Source organism: Cupressus sempervirens, chromosome 1 (genome assembly GCF_028749045.1).
Source record: "Cupressus sempervirens isolate cs-2001-9-10 chromosome 1, ASM2874904v1, whole genome shotgun sequence".
Lineage (NCBI taxonomy): Eukaryota > Viridiplantae > Streptophyta > Pinopsida > Cupressales > Cupressaceae > Cupressus > Cupressus sempervirens.
The window spans coordinates 721,302,129-721,322,452 of NC_143118.1; the positions used below are offsets into that span (position 1 = coordinate 721,302,129).

A 20,324-nucleotide genomic window follows, 5' to 3' on the forward strand; every position below is an offset into this window, starting at 1 on the left:
GACACCCATTCGCTGGTCTGTACCTTGAAGATAATGCCAGCTTCCAGCATCCGGTTGATTTCCTCCATAACCCGTGCGGCATAGTTCTCGTTCATCTTGTAGGGTCGCTTTTGTACAGGTACAACTCCTTCCACCAGCGGGATGTGGTGCACACAATTCCGGCGGTACTCCTTTGAGGTCCTTGTATGTCCATGCAAACACATCCTTGTAGTCCATAAATATCTTGAAGGCCGCGGCCTTGAGTATTGGATCCCAATTATCTTCGACTAGTATGTTCTTTGGCTCTGCCTCGTCCCCCAAATTCATCGTTTGCAGCGTAGCTTCATTATACTTGATTGTCTCTCCTTCAGTGAATGCATGGGCGGGTGTAACATCCAACGGTGCCTCCCCCTCCTTTACTTCACTAAACTCCTTCGGATATTCGTTCTCAATTGACAAAACATTGCAGCTGTGAAATAATTCATAGTCCTCCATTTGCCAGTGGTAGAGACCGTTGATGGAATCCAAGTCGTCATCCGTTGTTCCCCCGTCCAATCGGAGGACGCCCTCCTGATCTGGTTTCATTCGTTGTCTACCTTCGTCCTCCTCTCCCTCAGAATCTGACGACAGGGCCTCTTCCCCTACCATTTGGGTATGTAGATCAATGATGAATCGACGGCCTTTACTTTCGAGGGATAAAGTGTTCTTCTAGTCGTGTCGAGCTCTTGCTTCGATAAGCCACCCGCGGCCTAGGATGGCGTCATAGCCTTTCCTTTTCAACGGAATCACCACGAAATCCATCAGGAACGACTGGGTGCCAATGGTTACCGGCTATGCCATGAGAATGCCCAGTGGTTTAATGCCATGTTGATCGGCAGTCAACAGTTGAAATCTTGGAGGCCACAATGTCGGCTGTCCAAGTTTCCTCCAAGTTTCTTCTGGCAATACATTTACGCTGGACCCTCCGTCCACTATGGTGTCTGTGAGAACATGTCCAATATATCCCCATCTCGACAACTGCAGGGTGCCGTCCGGATGTCAGCACCAGCAACATCTGATCTTCTCCTCTCGTAACAATTTTCTTTTCTTTTCATCGACTCGGTTCTCTCGGTGACTTTTCTTTCTCGAGGCTAGATTCTCTTGCCATATTTGAAAGAGCAGATCGAAGTTGGGGCATGGTGAGAAGCAAATCACTTACCTTTACTTGCACCTCCGTTTGCAAAATTTATCGTACTATGTTTTCTTCTGCGAAATTCCTTGCTGAAGTGCCGGCGGTGTCCAGAGGTGTTATTGCTTGAGATACTTTTCCAACCTCCGCCTGTGCTGCCGCAAATTTCTTCTTTTCTTCGACGGTGTTCGAGTATTCTTTTGCTTGTTGCCGCGTAATTGCCAGAACTTCTTCCTCATCCGCTCCAACAGTGATCAAGTTCACTCCGGATTTTGGACATTTTGAGTCGTCATGATTGCTGGGTCCGCACCATCGGCACAATAGTTGAGGTGTATTTGCTGTTGGACACTCCCGCGCAAAATGCCCCCACAAGTTACATGCTCGGCATTGAATAATCGGCCGTCCGTTTGCATCATACTGGATCCGGCTTTTGCTCGTATTGGTATTGTTATTGTTGTTGTTATTCTGTCCATGCCGATTATTTTTGTATCCTCCAGATGTAGCGCCGGCGGCATTCGTGTTTCCGTTACTACCTGACGGGGAAGCCTCCTGTGTGAGAAGCACCTGCAGAGATCCTCTTGTTTTCATGTTAAAAGGGCAGTCTTTTGTCGAATGGTCCATGATCTGACAAATGTCACAGAATTGGTTCTTCGGACACGATCCTTTAGTATGACCGTCGGTCTTACATTCCGTGCACCACAGTTCACTACCTTTTGGCTCCTTCTGCATATTTTTAACTCCATCATTCGAACCATATCCTTCTGTAAGGCATGAACCTTTTTGCTACTACCTTCGTCGTCGCTGCTATCATCTCCAGCAGATTCGTCGTCATCAGAATCAGAGAAGCTAGTTTTCTTCTTCTTTGTCTTGTGCGCACTTTCAAGGTCCAGGGCTCTGTTATAAGCATCCACATATGAGGACGGTGGCACAATTTTCATTTTCCTCCGCAACTGCGAGCATAGGCCGTCCACAAACCACCTTTTCTGCAATACGTTCGTCGGCTTGCTTTCCATTTTGTTTATTAAGTCTTTTAATCTCCTAGCGTAGATGCAGACAGTTTTGTGCTTCCCCTGTTTCGTATTGAAAATCTCTGCTAGAATTTCATTATCGTCCCACAAGAGTTTAAATTCCGCCAGGAACTCCATTTTAATCTTATCCCAGGTATCCAGCTTCTGCGGATCCATATCCGAAAACCAATCAATCGCGACACCCCGTAGGGTTGCCAAAAATTGCCTGGCCCATTCGTCGGCATCTGTGATTCCATTTGCCCGCCAGATCGTCTCACATGTCTTACAATGTCGGATGGGGTCGGCTGTACCATCGCCTTCAAATTTGGGCAACTTCTCTTTGGGTCCCGCCATCACCACACTGGAGGTATGCACTGTCGCACCGAAGGTCTGCACTGTCACATCGGAGGTCTGCACTCCTACACCGACAGCCTGAACTCCCACACCGGCAGTCTGAACTCCCACACCGGTGGTCTGCACTCCCGCACCGGAGATGTCGACAGCTGCAAACCTTGGTGAAGAAGAAGGATCCTCTGAAATTGTTTCCCGCGGAAGTCTATCTCGGACGAAGAGGTCACTCCACGCTCGTGCTCCCTCGGCACTGTGAGCCGTGCGAGTTGATGCTCTTTTGTCGGAATTTTCGTCCCTCGGCGAACACAAATTCAAGAACTCCTGCCGTGCTTCTTCCACCAATTCCACCCGTTGCCGAGTCTCCCCAACAATTCCTCCACGCTTCGGTTTCCGTCGGCAATCTTCTGAAATCTTCGTCGGCGTTCGGCTTGCTGTGCCAGAGTTAAATTCTCCTGCGTAGTACGGATTCCATCTTTTCCCTTCTCCTTATTCCGATCCTTGTTAAGCTGATTTGGCGTTAATCTTCATTCCTCCCACCTTCCAGATTCATAAGGCAACGATGCCAAATGTTTACCGTACAGGTAAAGAAATCAACGCATACAGACAATGAACACGAACAGCAGAATTATATTCGCAATAGTAGATGATTGATGATTTACAAAGATCCCAGACGGGCTATAAATACTACTGCTGAACCTTCCTGAAGGAGTCCGTCGGCCACAATATTACATCCGCTACAAACTCTTTACTCGTCGGCTACAAAATAGACAACACCGCCGAAACCATCCAGTCGGCTAACATGGGTGAACGGTTAAGAAGATAGACCGCTGTGGATATTGCTTCTGCCCAATATTTTTTGGGAACATTACTATGTTCTAGCATAGCCCTAGCCATTTCTGTGATGGTACGGTTTCGACGCTCTACAACACCATTTTGCTGAGGAGTGTGAGGTGTGGTGAACTAACGTCTAATGCCATGAGTAGTACAGAAGGCAGAGAAAGCAGAAGAATAGAATTCCCCTCATTATCGGTCCTAAGAGTACAGATGGAGGAACCAGACTCTTTTTCGACTAGAGCTTTAAATTGCTGAAATAAAGGAAAAGCATCTGATTTTTGCTTAAGAAAATATACCCACATTTTGCGACTAAAATCATCCACAAGGAGTAAGAAGTAGCTTTTCCCGGAAATAGAAGAAGTATTCATAGGACCACATACATCAGCGTGGACCAATTGTAGCACTCTAGATGCCCGCCATGATTCGCCATTCTTAAATGGTGTCCTATGTTGCTTCCCTACTTGGCAAGCTCTGCAAATGCGATGGTTCTGGGTCTGGATGTTAGGTAGGCCATGGACTAAATTATCCTGAGCAAGTTGTGCTAGATATTGCATTTTCAGATGACCATATCGCTGATGCTAGAGGCTGCTGAGAGCGGATGATTCGGCGATGAAGGCATGCTCAAGAGAATCTCCTGAATCTATAATTCTATAAATACCATGATCCTCAAGACCGATAGCAAGGGTAGTGCGAGAAGCACGATGAATAATCGAACACTTATTCCCACTGAAGATGACATCCAACGAAGGAGAGTGCTTCATAATCTGACTAATAGACAGAAGATTATGTTTCATGCCAGGAACATAACATACATTGAGAAACATGAGTTTTCTTCCTCTAGACTGAATCTGAACATTGCCTTTGCCGACAATATTGTATTCTTCGTCGCCTCCAAAGATTACGGAATCAAAATAGCGAGTGAATTCAACAAACCAATCACACCTATGAGTAAAATATCGGGAGGCACTAGAATTGATGTTCCAGGCTGAAGATTTCGCATGATTTGTAGGTATGCTGGCCATAAAGGCATGATAGATAGATTGTTTCTGCTCTGAGTGCTAGGCAGCATTGGCTTGTTGAATTGAGTCTGACTTCTGATGCTGCTGATACAGATGTTCATAACATGTGAATATCTCAAATGGCACAAACTTCGAGGTGAGAAAATCAAAGACCTAGAAAATTTGGAGAACCCAGAAAAGAGCTCGAAAAACCCAAAAATAAAATGTTGTTGGAATTCAGATACGTTGGCTCGAAAATCGAGGCACAGAAGACAAGACACCCATAAAAAATTGATGAAGACCCATTTGAGATCTCGAAAAACCCACCAAGAATATGAGATTAGAAGATTTTTCTGAGGTTAAAAACTAGGGTTTCGAAGAAAACCCTAGTCGACAGTTATGGAGGATGAATTAGCAGAGAAAATGGTCGATTTTAGTTGCAGAATAGCAGCATTTGTTTTATTACTGAGATGGCAAAAGTAACATATTAAAAAAAACAATGATTTTACCTTAAAACTGCGAGTTTTTCGACTGAAAAATCGTGTTTTAGGAGCTCACGATTTGCAGTCGAACTGAGAAAACGACGGATTTATATTTCAGACGCTCATAGCAGAGGATGAGACGCGATTTGGAGCCGAAAACAGACATAGTTCCGACGTATTTCAGACGCTCAGAGGAAGAGACGTGATTTGGAAGATTTGAAATAAAACACAGACGTTTTTCCACGAATTCGCAGACTTTATTCTAACCCTAGTGCTCTGATACCATGTTACAAATGTAAATGGCGGAGTATTTTCTTGATTAAACAGAGATCAAAACGATCAATATATACAAAAGGAGATTAGAATAGAATAGAAACATTCTATTCTACACTACACCTAAATATTAGAAACATTCTAATATTTACAATAAACTACAACAGTGAGCATTAAAGATTATTCTAATAAAAACAACACCTCCATCAATAGGCTGGTATGAAGAAAACCAACTCCTATGTTGACACGTGGTTAGAAGCACCAAAATCTCAAATCCATTCATCTTGATGTTGTAAGATATTACAAACAAATAACACTCCATCAACTGTACTTGAATTTGCCTTAGCTGGACTTGCATCCTTTTTGAATTTGTAATGTTCCCAAGTTTTAGTTAGCCTTCACGTTCTCCAAAGTCTAAGTGGAGGAATTTCTAGGATTTGCATTAATTATTGGAACGAGGAAGCTTCTAGCTCTTGCAATTAATTAATGTTTAGTTCCTTCCAGAATGATGAAGAAAAGGATAAATAGGGTTGAAAGTCTCATTGCTGATCATGGGATTATTGTAGCGGATGATTATGACTTGCATCTGATAGATGTGTGAATCACACTCCTTTTTGGGCAATAGAGGACGTTCATTCTCTATTGTAACATTCTAGACGTCATTCCCTTAGGGTTTGGCCTTTGGAATACATCTCTTTGTAATTGATTGTAGCATTCTTAGCATTAATATAATTTCAGCCTTGGTTCAGCTTTTGGGCATTCCTGGGTGTCCATTATAGTGGTATCAGAGCTTGCTTACATAGTGTTTCACGAAGTTATAACCAGTAGGTACCTATTACAGTGGTATCAGAGCTATAAGTCCTGCCATCCTATGGAGATCTTCAACATTTATGTTTGAGCATGCGACAAGGGCTTTATAATTTTCGCAATACCAGAGCAAGACAAAGTAGGAGTTCGGACTCGCTTAACGAATGGGATAGTTCGTTTGTGCAGAGGGACATACAATCCAGTCATACAGACACAGAGGAGACATTCTTTGAACAAGACAGCAGCATGGGTGATCGAGATGATAGAACTACCAGTTCCGACCAAGAAAATGTAATATTCAAGTTACTGGGTACATTAGAGGAGCAAAATAGGCGAATGGATATGATGTTGCAGCTAATAAGATGGGCATCAACATTGACGATTTGTATGTTGCTCTAGAGCAGAAGGTAGTTGATTCCTTAGGTGGGATCAAGACATGTATAGAGCCAGCCAGTTATGATGTTGGTGATGTGGGCATTTCAGCAGAGTCAGTAGAGACATGTGTGCAAAGTTAGGAGACCACATATGAAGCTTTTTCGGGAGATGGTGCTGCAGTAATAGTGGGATTAGGAGAACATGAGGATACTATCATATTAGCAGCCACTTCTGTGTCAGTTGAACCATCCAATCAGGAGTTTAATGGTATAAATGCAGTGGTTGATGTATTTTCTGATGAAGCCACACATGTTGGTGATTATGAGTTTTCATCAGCTACAAATTCAGTTCAATTTTCTGTTACAACAATTAATGTTGTTCCTATGTCCATATATTTCGATGTAGCAACACCTATTGTTGATACAGTTAGCATGAGTACATATGGTTCACCTGCAGCTACATCTTTTTCAATGCATGATGGTGATAATATGCATTCCAGTCCAATATATATTATGTGGATGGATACAGGGAAGAAGATGTTTCATAGATCTTCTATGGAGCTGCCTTCTAGTGACATCCAGACTTATACTTCATCAGCACAAGTTTTGGGAGCCAACTTGCAGGACATGTGGTTGGTCTTAATGATGTTCATTTGCAGTTTGTTTAATGTCCATATGTATATCACATATTACTTCAATTGGGATCTAGGTGGAGGTTGGAGTTCATTATATTACTTAATTGCTTGAGGACAAGCAATTTCAAGGAGGGCGGATTTGTAATGTTCCCAAGTTTTAGTTAGCCTTCACGTTCTCCAAAGTCTAAGTGGAGGAATTTCTAGGGTTTGCATTAATTATTGGAACGAGGAAGCTTCTAGCTCTTGCAATTAATTAATGTTTAGTTCCTTCCAGAAGGATGAAGAAAAGGATAAATAGGGTTGAAAGTCTCATTGCTGATCATGTGATTATTGTAACGGATGATTATGACTTGCATTTGATAAGAGCTTGGATGTGTGAATCACACTCCTTTTTGGGCAATAGAGAATGTTCATTCTCTGTTGTAACATTCTAGACGTCATTCCCTTAGGGTTTGGCCTTTGGAATACATCTCTTTGTAATTGATTGTAGCATTCTCAGCATTAATATAATTTCAGCCTTGGTTCAGCTTTTGGGCATTCCTGGGTGTCCATTACAGTGGTATCAGAGCTTGCCTACAAAGTGTTTCACGAAGTTATAACCAGTAGGTAACCATTACAGAATTCATCATTTTCTTCCTTTCTTTTCCAACAATCTTTCTTGAGATGCCTTGCTTTATTGCAATACCAACATTTTATTTGGATTTGGAGTAATCTCTTGAACCTTCCCCTTTTTCTTTAGAATGACCTTTAGCCACTATTGCTTCCGGTGTGGAGGTTTCTATATTAGACTTCCTTTGCACCTCTTCAGACAACAAAGCTTCCACAACAGAATCAAATTCAAGGGAATCAAATGTACTAAAACTAATAGAGTAACTAAGTGATTCCAAGATTTGGGCAAAGAACATAAGAGTGTAACTGCTTTGTCTTCATTTAAATTTTTACATCCATACTACCCGATTGACAAATTAGAGTATTGAAAACTTTTATATGATTAAAAATTTTTGTACCTTCATTCGCAAGCTATACAATTGCCTCTTCAAGTAGATTCTGATTTTCAAGGATTTTGTCATATAAAGACTCCATTCTACTCCATAAACCTGCAGTTGTATCTTCTCCAACAATATTAAAGAGGACCTCATCTGCCAAACACAACCCGATCGTGCTTAGGGCTCTCATATCCAAATCTTCCCAATCATCATCAGTCATATTCATCGGTTTCTTTGACTTCTCAGTCAATGTGCCTTATGCAATCCCTGCTGCACTAACAAATCACGTGTCTTGAGCTTCCGTAGCTCAAAGTTGTTTTTGATTAAATTTCTCCACCTCGAATCTTGCTTTTGAAACCTTTGCCATTTGATGTTGCAAAAAACTCAACACCAAATCTTAACACAACTACTGCAAAAAAGAAATTGTTTTGATACCATTTGTTAAGAAAGAAGCAGTAACCTGAAATAATAAACTTACAACACAGATTAGATGCAAAGAGATAGTGAGAGAAATAATGAAGAATAAAAACACAACCAACAGTACACAATATACGTGGTAAAACCTAAACATCCATTGGGTAAGTATTGGTAATCTTATTGGTCAGAGGAAAATCAATTAAATCTCCAACTTCACAGTTGCTGCTGCAAATATTTATCTTGAAAACATTATATATATATGCCTTATAGAGAAAAAAGATATATAATCTCTTGAAGATAAGAGAAATCTCTAAACATAGAATAAAACCCGATTTATTCCTTCAAAAAACTTAGAAGTTTCATTTTGAATATAAAAATTGTTCTTTTCCTAAAATAGAGAGATTGTTTTCACAATCTTGGTTTTTTTCCCTTTTCCTCATTGTTGTCATTATCTAACAAAGATTTCATTTAAAAAAAAAAATTAGTCAAGAATGTCACATCTAGTCAACTTTTTAGAACATAATTTACTACAACTATTTTTGTATATGCATTTGAATAGTTATGGAATTTGGTCCATTGAAGCAGATAATCCATTTACGTATTTTAATTTTTATGTTTAGGCCAACTGATTGATGTCATGGGTATCTGCAGCTAGTTTTCTCATCATCTGCTACAGTTTATGGTCAGCCAAAGGAGGTCCCATGCACAGAAGACTTCCCACTATGTGCAGTGAACCCTTATGGACGAACTAAGGTAAGGCAGTTTTAGCTAGGTTGCACAGGTAGCTGGCACTGCCAGTATTACCTGTGAACTGTAGTCTTCCATGTTTCTCATACATATTATGGAAGATCTGGATCATCAAATGTATTATATTTGTGTCTCACTTGTGTATCTATTCTCATTTTACTGTGCAGCTCTTCATTGAAGAAATCTGCCGTGATGCTCACCAGGCAGATTCTGAGTGGAAAATTATGTTGCTTAGATATTTTAATCCAGTTGGAGCTCATCCTAGTGGAATTATAGGTGAAGATCCCCGGGGAATTCCAAACAATCTCATGCCATTTGTTCAACAAGTTGCAGTCGGTAGGCGACCTGAGCTGACTGTATTTGGAGCAGATTACAAGACAAAAGATGGCACAGGGGTATGCTGCGACACTTTAACACTCATTTTTAAACTGTTGATTAATATGCTAGTCTATATATGAGGTCTTTATTGTTAAAATTTTTAGGTTTATAGTTAATATAGTTTTTTGAACATAGAATTATTTCATGATAGAAGTTGTATAGGTTAAATCTCACCTCCTTAGTTTTCATCCTGAAATCTTCTAAACAGATATGGATTTTGCCAACTGGAACCATCTTAGTTAATATGGTGTCAACTACTTTAGATGTTGCAAAATTTTGTTCTTTGTGCACTTGTATGATTTCATTGACATAAAATACATAATAATGCACATTTAGATTTTTCTGTTTGACACTATTGAGTATGATCTCATGAATGAACTACGAAACCAAAATAGTTAGTTTGACCAAATGGTGGTATGTAATGATCCATAATTTCTCCGATTTAATGTGAAAACAACAAAACAAGTAATCTATGATATGGTCTACTTGAAAGGTCAAATGACAGATACTGAAAATTTTGGCATTCTGTTGCATTGGAAATGAAAGCTTGCAATGCAAAGTTCTTTTTCCTAGTGCTCTAGTGTGGGGAAAAACCAGTTGGTAGTAGCAGTTGCTTGCTTGTATGATTGTTATTGCTCAAAAATAACAAGTACAAGCTTAGTTACCGATTCGGGATACAAATCCGATTCAGGCACGTGAATCGGATCCGTGGATTCACGATTTTTTTTTCCCAATTAGGATTCATGGAGGATTTGTGAATACATACATACATACATACATACATACATACATACATACATACATATATATATATATATATTACTGATCTTGACCAAACCCCAACTAGGAACAAAGGTATATTTCTCTCAGCTTTTAGTATATATAATGCATAAAAGGGTCATTTTAGCACTAGAAAGCAAAAATATATATTTAAAAAAGTTATATTAAATAACTTAGACTCACTTAAACCCATCGATCCTTGAGGATTTGCGCTGGATCCTTGAGGATTCGTGCAGATCCAGGCAGGATCCTTGTTTTACACTGTGGATTCCTCTGGATTCGTGGGCCATGAATCCGGAGGAATCCACAGTGTAAAACAAGGATCTTGGCCGAATCTGCAAAAATCCGGATCCGGCCTCTAGGGCACAAATCTGGTAACTAAGAGTACAAGATAAGATATGCAGCTTCTAGTTGTTCTTACTCTCAGGTTTGCCACATCATTCATCAGCTGTAATTCCTCTTCTCCTAGTTACTCCAACCTGCCTCCCTGGACAGTACCTTCACTATGGAACACCTCCATGCTCTAAGTCACCCTTTAAAATTATTTTGTTGGTTTAGAAAATCAAGAAACATGTGTGAGATGAAAATTCATGTGGGAACATGAAAGGTTATGTGTGGGGCATTTTTTTTTTCTTTAAATGGGGTGTTCCATCTCTTCTCGTGGATTGTATTGTCTTGTATTATAATGGATCATCCCTTCCATAAAAGGTTGCTCCTGAAATAGAGAAGATTTTTTTTTTCCGTATGTTAAACTTCAATGTACATGTGTCTAGAAGAAGACTTCACCACATATCCCTATTCGTTTTTGGAAGATGATGCTCAGAACTAAAGTGCTTCAAGATAGAAGTTAGCAGCACACTGTCACACTTGAAACCTTCAATTGTTAAATGATTTGATATTTCCTCATTGTCCTTCCCATGATTATCTCAATATTGGTTACTTTCCTAAAACTTAATTATCTGAAACTTTTCATGCCACAGCCTCTAATATTTACAAGATATACCAAAATGGTCACCCTGGGATAAAAATTGTCTCACAACAATTGGTCTGATGTCCACTTAATGCCACATAACAATCATGCGTACTTTTCCTTTCTACTTAAAAATATGTTGCAAAGGTGGTCATAAATTATGATAACATTTGTAATTTAGTTGAAATATTACTACTAGATTGAAATTTTGTCCAAGATGTATTAATGGCGGCAAAGTGACACTATAATGTGCTGGTCTAAATTTTTACAGGTTTGACAAACACTTGATAAAATGCCAGGCAGTGATCAGGACGAAGTTTCTCAAGAATTAAACAATAACTTTAGTGTTTTCTGAAAAATGCTGTTTAAACTCTATTTATCAATACTTACTATAGAGCTTACGAAACTATGTTCAATGCTGTGACACATTAAAAATGTAAATTTGGTTATGAAATTAAAGATTATGCAGGTACTGTGTTACAATCTTAATGCATATGGCTGCTACAAGAGTAATAACATCATTGTGATTGGAGACAGGAGTACAGTTCCAATACAGAAAATGACCTAGATTTGTGTGATATCTGATTTGGGAGAATGTAATACCTTCTAAAGTAGCAGCATTCCTTCCTACTATTCTCATGTCTCCTCACCACACCTCCATGCCTCCTTAACTCTATGGTTGGTTAGCTACTCTGACTGTTGCATCTAGCAATAGGAGTGTCAAACCTCCAAAACTTGAGTTGATCTGTAATGTCTCCTTTTGGTGCTTAGCCAGTTTGTGCACATTTAGCATGTACACATCATTGTTGTACATCATTTCATGGCTATGCTACATTGGATGTCTTGTGAATAAGATTTTCTACCATTTCTCTCCTCCTATCACCAATTTACAGCCATAGAATTTTTACTTCAAAGAGCTATTTTCTATTGTTTCTGTTGTGGAGAATTTTTTTTGCCTTTATGGTTGCTGTGAGTGTGTAAGCCTTAAATTGCTGTAACCATGTTTAGACCTGCTATCTAGAACTCCTTTCATCTTTGTCTGGCTGTTGTGCCATCTTGTGAGTTCCATTGAACCATTTGAGTGCCAGATCTGTTGTTTGAAGGGATTTCCACAAGGCAAAATCCATTCAAATAGCATGGGATTCAAATAAATTTGAATTATCAAAGATTAACAAAGTATTGTTATTTAGACATCACATTACGTTAATCTATGGAAATGGCTATCTTTTAAATATTATTATGTTAGTGGTAAATATTTTGATATTGATTTGATCAGTTTTAATCTCTCCATTTGAAATTAAACAAGTTAATGTCTAATACACGCAATTAGATATCGATTGGATATTTTGTACATTTTATTATACCTTCCACATATGGCTCATTTGAAAGAGGCACCCCTTTTCTCTCTTCGTCTTCTTCCTTTTGGCGTGTTGTATTTCTTTTTGGCTTGTCGTTTTCCAATTTCGCCCATTGGGGCTTTGTGATAGGTTTTTTCCTTTAAAGTCTTGTGGGTCTAGATGGGTTAATTTTTTCCCTTAGATGGGCTCAAGAGAGAATAGGATACTTAGTGTATGTGTTGGAGTGTGCAAATAAGATACATCAACACATCCCATGTGCCAATGAGTAATATTATTTTTTAATAACCTAGGTGTTAATGCTTTCATATATACTAGAGTAATTTTTGAGGGCCTTAAAAACTAAGGCCACTAATGACCACTTATCAAGGTTAGGTTTATTATTAGATTTTAAAATGTTAAGGAAGGTGGGCATGTAATTGGAAGTCATCAATGTTACAGATTTGTGAAGTTGATGACAAGTTTGGAGATTGATAATTGTATAGAGCTGCAAAGGAGAGTAGGCTCCAAGACAATATGGATTTTTGGGTAGAATACTGTTCTACAGTATTTTTTAAAAATGTACTTCGAATTACTTGAAAGCATTGTTCCAGGACTCTACGAGTCCACAGCCAAATTAGTTCTGCCGGATTTGGGGAGCCCAAGACCCAGACTCTGCTGAGTCTGTCTGAGTCTGGACACTTGCAGAGCCCCCCAGACCCAACTTGCAGAGCCTCCCAAACTCAGCAGACTTGCAGACTGTGACAGCCAGCAAAATAAGAAAGGAAATAAAATTAAAAAATTAATTGTTTTAAGTCTTGACTTGTCCAAAAGGTATTTTTATTTTCTCGAAATCAAGGCAGACAGGTACTATGTATATCTTGAAATCAAGCTTCACTGAGCTGGCTTGTGATATCAGGGAAACAAAGTCCAGTTCCATTTACAATTGGAAGTTTCATGCAGTTTATATTATATAGTTTTCTAAAACTGTTACTTTTCCAGTTAGTTTTATAAGTATGTATTGTAATTATCGATACTCTGTTGTAACTCTGAACAGTGAGTATATATCAGATCAGAGATAGGTTAATGGTTGATATGGTCAAATTTTGTAATCTACATGTATCTTTTGAATTTCTTTCTACTGTATCAATACTGGGATTTCTCTCTCTTTACTTAAATTTTTATTTTATTTGATTGCTTTATATTTTCCTCCCTATAATTCAATAGAGCTTTCTTTATAGACTCTGGGAAATGAGTAGCAAGCTTATTGAATATTAGTATGTTTTGGAGTTCTTCCTTATCTGTTTTGAGAGTCTACTATAAGAAATCTTTGGCATCAAAAGTTTCAGAAAATTGCATGTTATTTTTTTACCCATTTATACATTTCTTTATTTTGGTGGATTGAATATGCTAAATAATGAAACCCATGAGACCACCAGCTTTCATAAACTTTGGAACTTAAACTTTAACCTTAAACTATACCACAAAACTTTTGAAACCAACACTTCAAATTACTCCTAAAAAAATCCTAAGGAGCCCGCTGATATTTTTTGAATAACCCCCTCCATGGTTACATAGAGCCTTACTGTAATAACCCCTACAGATTATTCAACTCCCAACTTGCAAATGTCTATGTTTTTCTAATTTTTGGTCTTGATTTGCAATTTTAAAATAAAAAATAAACCTTTTGCTAGGAAAGATATAATGATAATGCAAATATAAAATATTCTGGAAATGAAATAGAGCTGCAATGATTCTTATTGAGCATAATATATAAATATTTACAGTTCTTTTCATTAACCATTCATACCTGGAGGTCCTCAAGCTTTTATTATAAAAGTTGGAAATGTATGCTAGCAATGTATGAACCTGTAGATAGCAGCTGATAATAAATATTCAATGCTGGTAATAATTGCAATGGCTGCTACAATCGATTCTAGAAATACCCTTTAAAAGTCTGCACTTAAACCCTTGTATCTTTCAATTTGCCAATAATATTCCTGAAACCCTTGAATAAACTTCACAAATTTGCTCATAAATGTTTGAAGCCTAATTGATAATGGCCGCCAATGGTAACCCAGAGGTCTCAAATGAATAAGCATCAAATATATGCACAAACCCTTGAAATTTCCTCACCAATAAACCCAATCATGGCCTCTAAATAAAGCCATCGCCATTTGCACAATTTACTGGGTATTGCATCAATTCAAAGTGCTGAAAACTATGAAGAATTCCCAATTCTCCAAGATGAAACTTCTGAAAACCTTGTCTTCAAATTCTCTTTACACAAATCAAAAAGCATAAGCAACATAATGAAAAAGAACTCATGTGAGTCTTTTATAACTTTTGTGGGAGAACTCACACACTTTTCCAACCAATGTGGGAAAAATAGATATACTTTTTTTCTTTAATAATTCATTTATTCCAATATTTTATTTAATACCTTATCTTGAACTTCCATTAATTAATTGAATAAAGGGCTCCTTCCAATGATGACTCAACCCTCAACTTGAGTGAAATAATAAAGTCAAATTATATCTTTATAATAAACTGTTTAATGTTTTAATAATAATTTGGCCATCAAAAATTAATAACTCCAAAAATTCCTATCTTTTAAATGTGTTGTCTGAAGTAGGAATCACGCCTATTATTTCCCCACGTGACCAAATGCACTTTTCAAAATAGAAAAGTTCCTTCTCAATCATCACTAGACTCATTGTAAATAGTAAGTACATGAAACTAAGCCCAAACAAAGTCCAATCTAAGCCAAACAAAGACCAAACTAGAACTTACTAAATTTTGGAAAAGACAAGATCCTCTCATAACCAAAGCCTCTGCTGCAAACGTCTCTTTATCCACAATAATTAGCTTACGAGGGACACAATAATAGGCTAACAACTCGTCCTCTGACACTAGATAAAAATAGGACATTACACTTACTCCCCTATAGATTGTGTAATTCCTTCTATAAATATTTCTTGCCTTACGACAAATTTTTTTAAGGTTTACTACCATGAGACATTATAATATGTTCCATTTTCAAGGAAATCCCCAGATTCCCCACGATCTGTTACTATTATTAATTGTAATGGTTTGTAAATGAGAATCCTCAACTTTAGTACTAATTTTTATTTGTATAGATGATCTCATCAACCTTTTGCATTTATACTTATGTGATCAATGTAAACTTGTGCATGTGTTTAAACTAGCTTCAATTTGAGAAATTATTGTGTCTTTATTTATTAAGTATGCATGGAAAAAGTTTTAAATCCTTAAAAATATTTGACTTTCATGGGTTTTCCAATTCACCGAGTATGGATTAGAGTACGAGTCTGAGTGAAAAATCAACTTGTCAAATCCACGTTGAGTCATGGTCCAACATTGCTTGAAAAGTAGTCCTAGGTAATTGAAGATGAACTTGCAGCAATATCATGTTTCCCATACATGTATATTTGCTAGGTTCTCATTTTGTTTTACAGTAGATGTAATCATCCATGCATGAATTAATTAATATTGTCTTATGACTTCATTTGCACTTTGTAAGCTAAGTTACCAGATTCTCTATTGAACCTAGGAATTCCTAGTTCAATTATCTCAAAATGTAATGTCCCCATTTTTCCCAGCATTGGAGTTTCAAGGATTAGTCTATTATTGTGATCCTTGTAGGCTAATTATTGTAGATAGAGGGTCTTCTATGACAGTGGCTTGGCTTGGGAGGGTCTTATCTTCTCCACATTTTAGTAAGCTAAATAGGTTGGTCTTTGTTTGGCTCGGATCAGACTTCGTTTGGGCTTAGTTTTGTGTACTTACTATTTGTGGTAAGTTGGTGTTGATTGAGATGGACCCTTTCTATTTTTAGAAAGTGTATTTGGTCACATGAAGAAATAATAGGTATGACTCCTATTTCAGTCAGCATATTTAAATGATGAGTATTTTGGGAGTTATTATATTTTTAGTGGCCAAATTATTAATAATTATTTAATGGCTTATTATAAAGTTATAATTTAACTTTATAATTTGACTTAAGTTGAGAGTTGAGTTATCATTGGTAAGTGTCATTTATTAATTAGTTAAGCCAAGTCAAGTGAGACAATCTAAGGAAGCTTCTAATTAATGTTGTGTGGTAAAGCTTCTTTGTTAACTCTGTAACTCTGATATATCATACTGGTCTGATTACAGATTGTACGAGTTTGTTCTTGCATGTAATTCCTTCTATATAAGCCTATAAAGAATTATCTTGTCTTAGCTATAATCGGCGTCTCCCTTGGATAATTTTTTTAAAGTCTAAACTTAATCAAATTAGTTAGGTTAAACACTAAGGGTTTTCTGATTTGGACGCCGATTTCAAGGAAATAAATTATGGGCCAACCTAGGTAGAGTCATGTCCTTTGTAAGGACATGCCTCTTGGTTACGATATAAGGATGAGGTAAGTATGAAGATAGAGAACACACAAAATACATTTTAAGTTTGCTTCTCTTTATTACTGCCTTATGCGATTTATTGTAGAGATCAAAACATTTGCCTAATAGTTATTATACTTCATATACAGGTCGGTATATTAAGCACCATCTTCAGCAATTATAAAGGCATTATTTCAGTCTAATTTATAACAGATTTGCAGAAACTTTACATGGTATCAGAGCTTTGGTAGTCGAACCTAGGCTCTGCAAATTGACAATCAAACTTTCATATCTAGCAACATCCTTCTATCTTCAATGGAAAGCACAATCAGACCTGAGGGTAGGTTTGATGGGAAAGAATACTTCGTTGCTTGGAATTTAGAATTATGATGATTCTTGAAGACAATGATGTGAAACAGTTTGTTGATTCAGCATCCAAGCAACCTGCTCTTGAACCTAATAAAACTATTTGGAGTAAAGGAACTAGGAAAGCCATGCAAATTATATTAGATGGAGTAAAAAATGAAATAGTACCTATGCTAATGAAACATCAAACAACATTTCATATGATGGATGCATTATTAAATACATATGCGGTTAACAATGCGACTAGAACCCTTGCACTAAAAAGGCAACCAAATCATATACTGATAAAGAAGGGAGGATCTATGAACTCTTACTTCCTAAGGGTGGCTAGTCTAAGAGATGAACTTGCAAGTATAGGGACCATAATTGAAGACAAGGAACTAGCACTTATGGCTATAGATGGGTTACCTGATTCATGGGAAACATTCTCACAAGGAGTAAGTGCTAGAGACAATCTTTCAGACTTTAATAGCCTTAAAGGAGATTGCTTGCAAGAAGAATCTAGGAAACTTAAGAAAGGAGGAAGATTGAAAATTGAAGATGAAAAACTTCATGTTCTCAATATAAATTCCTGTAAAGGTAAGAAGAAGCACTTCAAGAAGAAAAAGGGTAATCAAAGAAATGACAAGCCTAAGAAAGATTTATCCAAAATAAAATGATTCAAATGCGAAAATTTTGGACACTACAGATCTGATTGCCCTAAGAATACAAAGCAACAAGTAAATTGTACAAACATTACTAGGAAAGAAGATATCTATGATCTTGAGAATCGTGTATTGTATTCTGCATTATCAAATGAAGTATCAAGCGAAACATGGTTAATTGATACATTACAGGATGCAAAGAAGCATCTAGACTCTATATCTGAAGAAGTTGATGGCGAAGTTACCATCGGTGATAATTCCGCTCATTTAGTCAAAGGAATTCAGAATTGCACCTTGAAACTAAAGTCGGGTAGTTCTTTACATCTCATAGGAGTACTCTATGTACCAGGAATAAAAAGGAATCTAATCTCGGTCACAACACTTGAAGATGATGGACATAATGTTGCACTCATGAACGGTAAAGTAATGACCTAGTCTAAGAACTCTTCATTTAAGAAAGAAAAGTTGATTGGTCAAAGAAAGGGATACTTGTATGAACTAAATACAGAACCTATTCAACCTATTCAAGCATTAATTCATGAAGCTGCTGACATAAATGAAATATGGCACAGAAGGTTAGGACATCTAAATTTCAAAACCTTATCAATTATGGAGAAGATGGTAACTGGTTTACTGTTGATGTCAATTTTGTACCACTACATAACATATAGCAATTGAACACCTGATATGGGAATATCAAATACTCAATTCCTCCCTTGAAAAGTTAATACTCATGAAGACATGAGAAAAAAAACTCCAATGTTCCTTACACTTGTGGATACTAACTCAGTTATCGATGTGATTTGCTGGTAATCACGTAGGCGGTCTTACATTGTTCATTCAAGGATGACTTGGATTTTGGGTGTGATGGTGATGATTTTGTATGAGTACCAGATGATGTTGATGGTGGTGATGATGGGGTGTGTTTACCAATGATGCTTCTCCTTACTTCCTTCCTCAAAGCTCCAAATACTAAACTACTAACTGCTCTACTCCTACTCCTATGAATGGAAAGATTAGCAAATGGATGGGGATCGAATTTCATGAAAGCTAACCAATGGCTCTACCTCCATAGATGCAATGATTCAAGGGAAAAGACTAGTTTACCACACAAGGCTTCCCAACAAGCCGCTAGGATGCTAGTGGCCTAGTTATAGATCCCTATCAAACATCCACTAATATCACCATGCAACTATCCATCTACTCTTTTACTTAACAACTTCTTGAAATAAAATCTACTTTAGCAACTTCAAAGGAAATCTAATTCTAACTATTGGAAGTAGAAACCATGCAATAACACCAAATGTTCTTAATCACTATGCAAGTCACAACTGATAAAGTGAAGCAATTTTGGTATTATCTTAGCAACAATTTTCTCCGACCCTTTACAAATGAGAGCAAATATATAGAGGCCCAAAATTACAATTGATGATAGAGATAAAGAGGCAAAACCAATGATCCAAATTGGATCCTAGAAACCCTAATTAGGGTTGCCACCTCATCGGCCAATGCGAAGACGCCACCTCATCAATGGACCAATGAAAAAATAAGAAAAGTGGCAACAAATGAGAAGGCGCCAAAATGGTAGCCAATCAGAATCAGACACCTATCCTACCCAAGAAAAAAGAGAATTTGCCACTTGGGCTTACATCAAATGATCTTCTAATATAGTTCTACCCTTTTCTTTCATCTTTTTAGCCAAAGTGATGAACTTGGCTAGCTTGTCGTTGACTTCCTTCATGGGAGGGCAAGGTGTATGTTTCATCTTGAGCTCAGCTGAATTCATCATGTTGCTTGCTGCTTGCAGTGTTTTCTCATGATCCTTCTCATATTTTTTTGCATATCTGATAAAGGCATTGAGGGAGGCAAGGGTGCCCAAATGTTTTTCTTGATGGCAACCTTCCCCAACTCATCCAATCTTGATACAAATTCTGTCTCACTGACGTTCTCCTCTTTGATATCTTCAAAACCAAGTGTAGCCCCAACATCACTCATCATGGTTGAAACGGAAGTGTCAACGCCTGGGCTGTGCTATGCGATCTCGTTCTGTACCTCTTCAAGTATTTTCAATTTGATAGTCAAGGTAACAAATCAAGACTCCACCGTACTCAATCCTCATTCATCTATCAACTTGGCTCTTTCCAAATATTTCTTCGGTAGCTCAATGAATGCCTTTAACCTGGGAATGGCTAAGTCCTTGACTGGAAGGAAATCCTTCCATTCACCTTCAAATATTCTGAATTTGTCTCTAATAGCCACTAATTACTTGAATTTCGAGACAAAGGAAGGCAAGAAATTTCGCCCATCTTGGATTGTATCATGGATCCAATCCTTGACTTCATGCAGCTGGGCCAATATCTCTTCTATGTTGCTCCCGCTGTCTTGAGGAAGGG

General features: G+C 37.7%; 1 protein-coding gene across 5 annotated transcripts in view; it reads left to right on the top strand.

Moving 5' to 3' along the window:
• LOC149579969 (UDP-glucose 4-epimerase GEPI48-like) overlaps nt 1–20,324 on the top strand; it is a 248,963-nt gene that overhangs the window by 106,967 nt on the left and 121,672 nt on the right. For all 5 annotated transcript variants that reach the window (XM_089788138.1, XM_089788169.1, XM_089788156.1 and 2 more), the window contains exons 5-6: nt 8,963–9,064; nt 9,226–9,453. In XM_089788138.1, the coding sequence (XP_089644264.1) occupies nt 8,963–9,064; nt 9,226–9,453 (330 nt within the window). The remainder of the gene's footprint in view (nt 1–8,962; nt 9,065–9,225; nt 9,454–20,324) is intronic.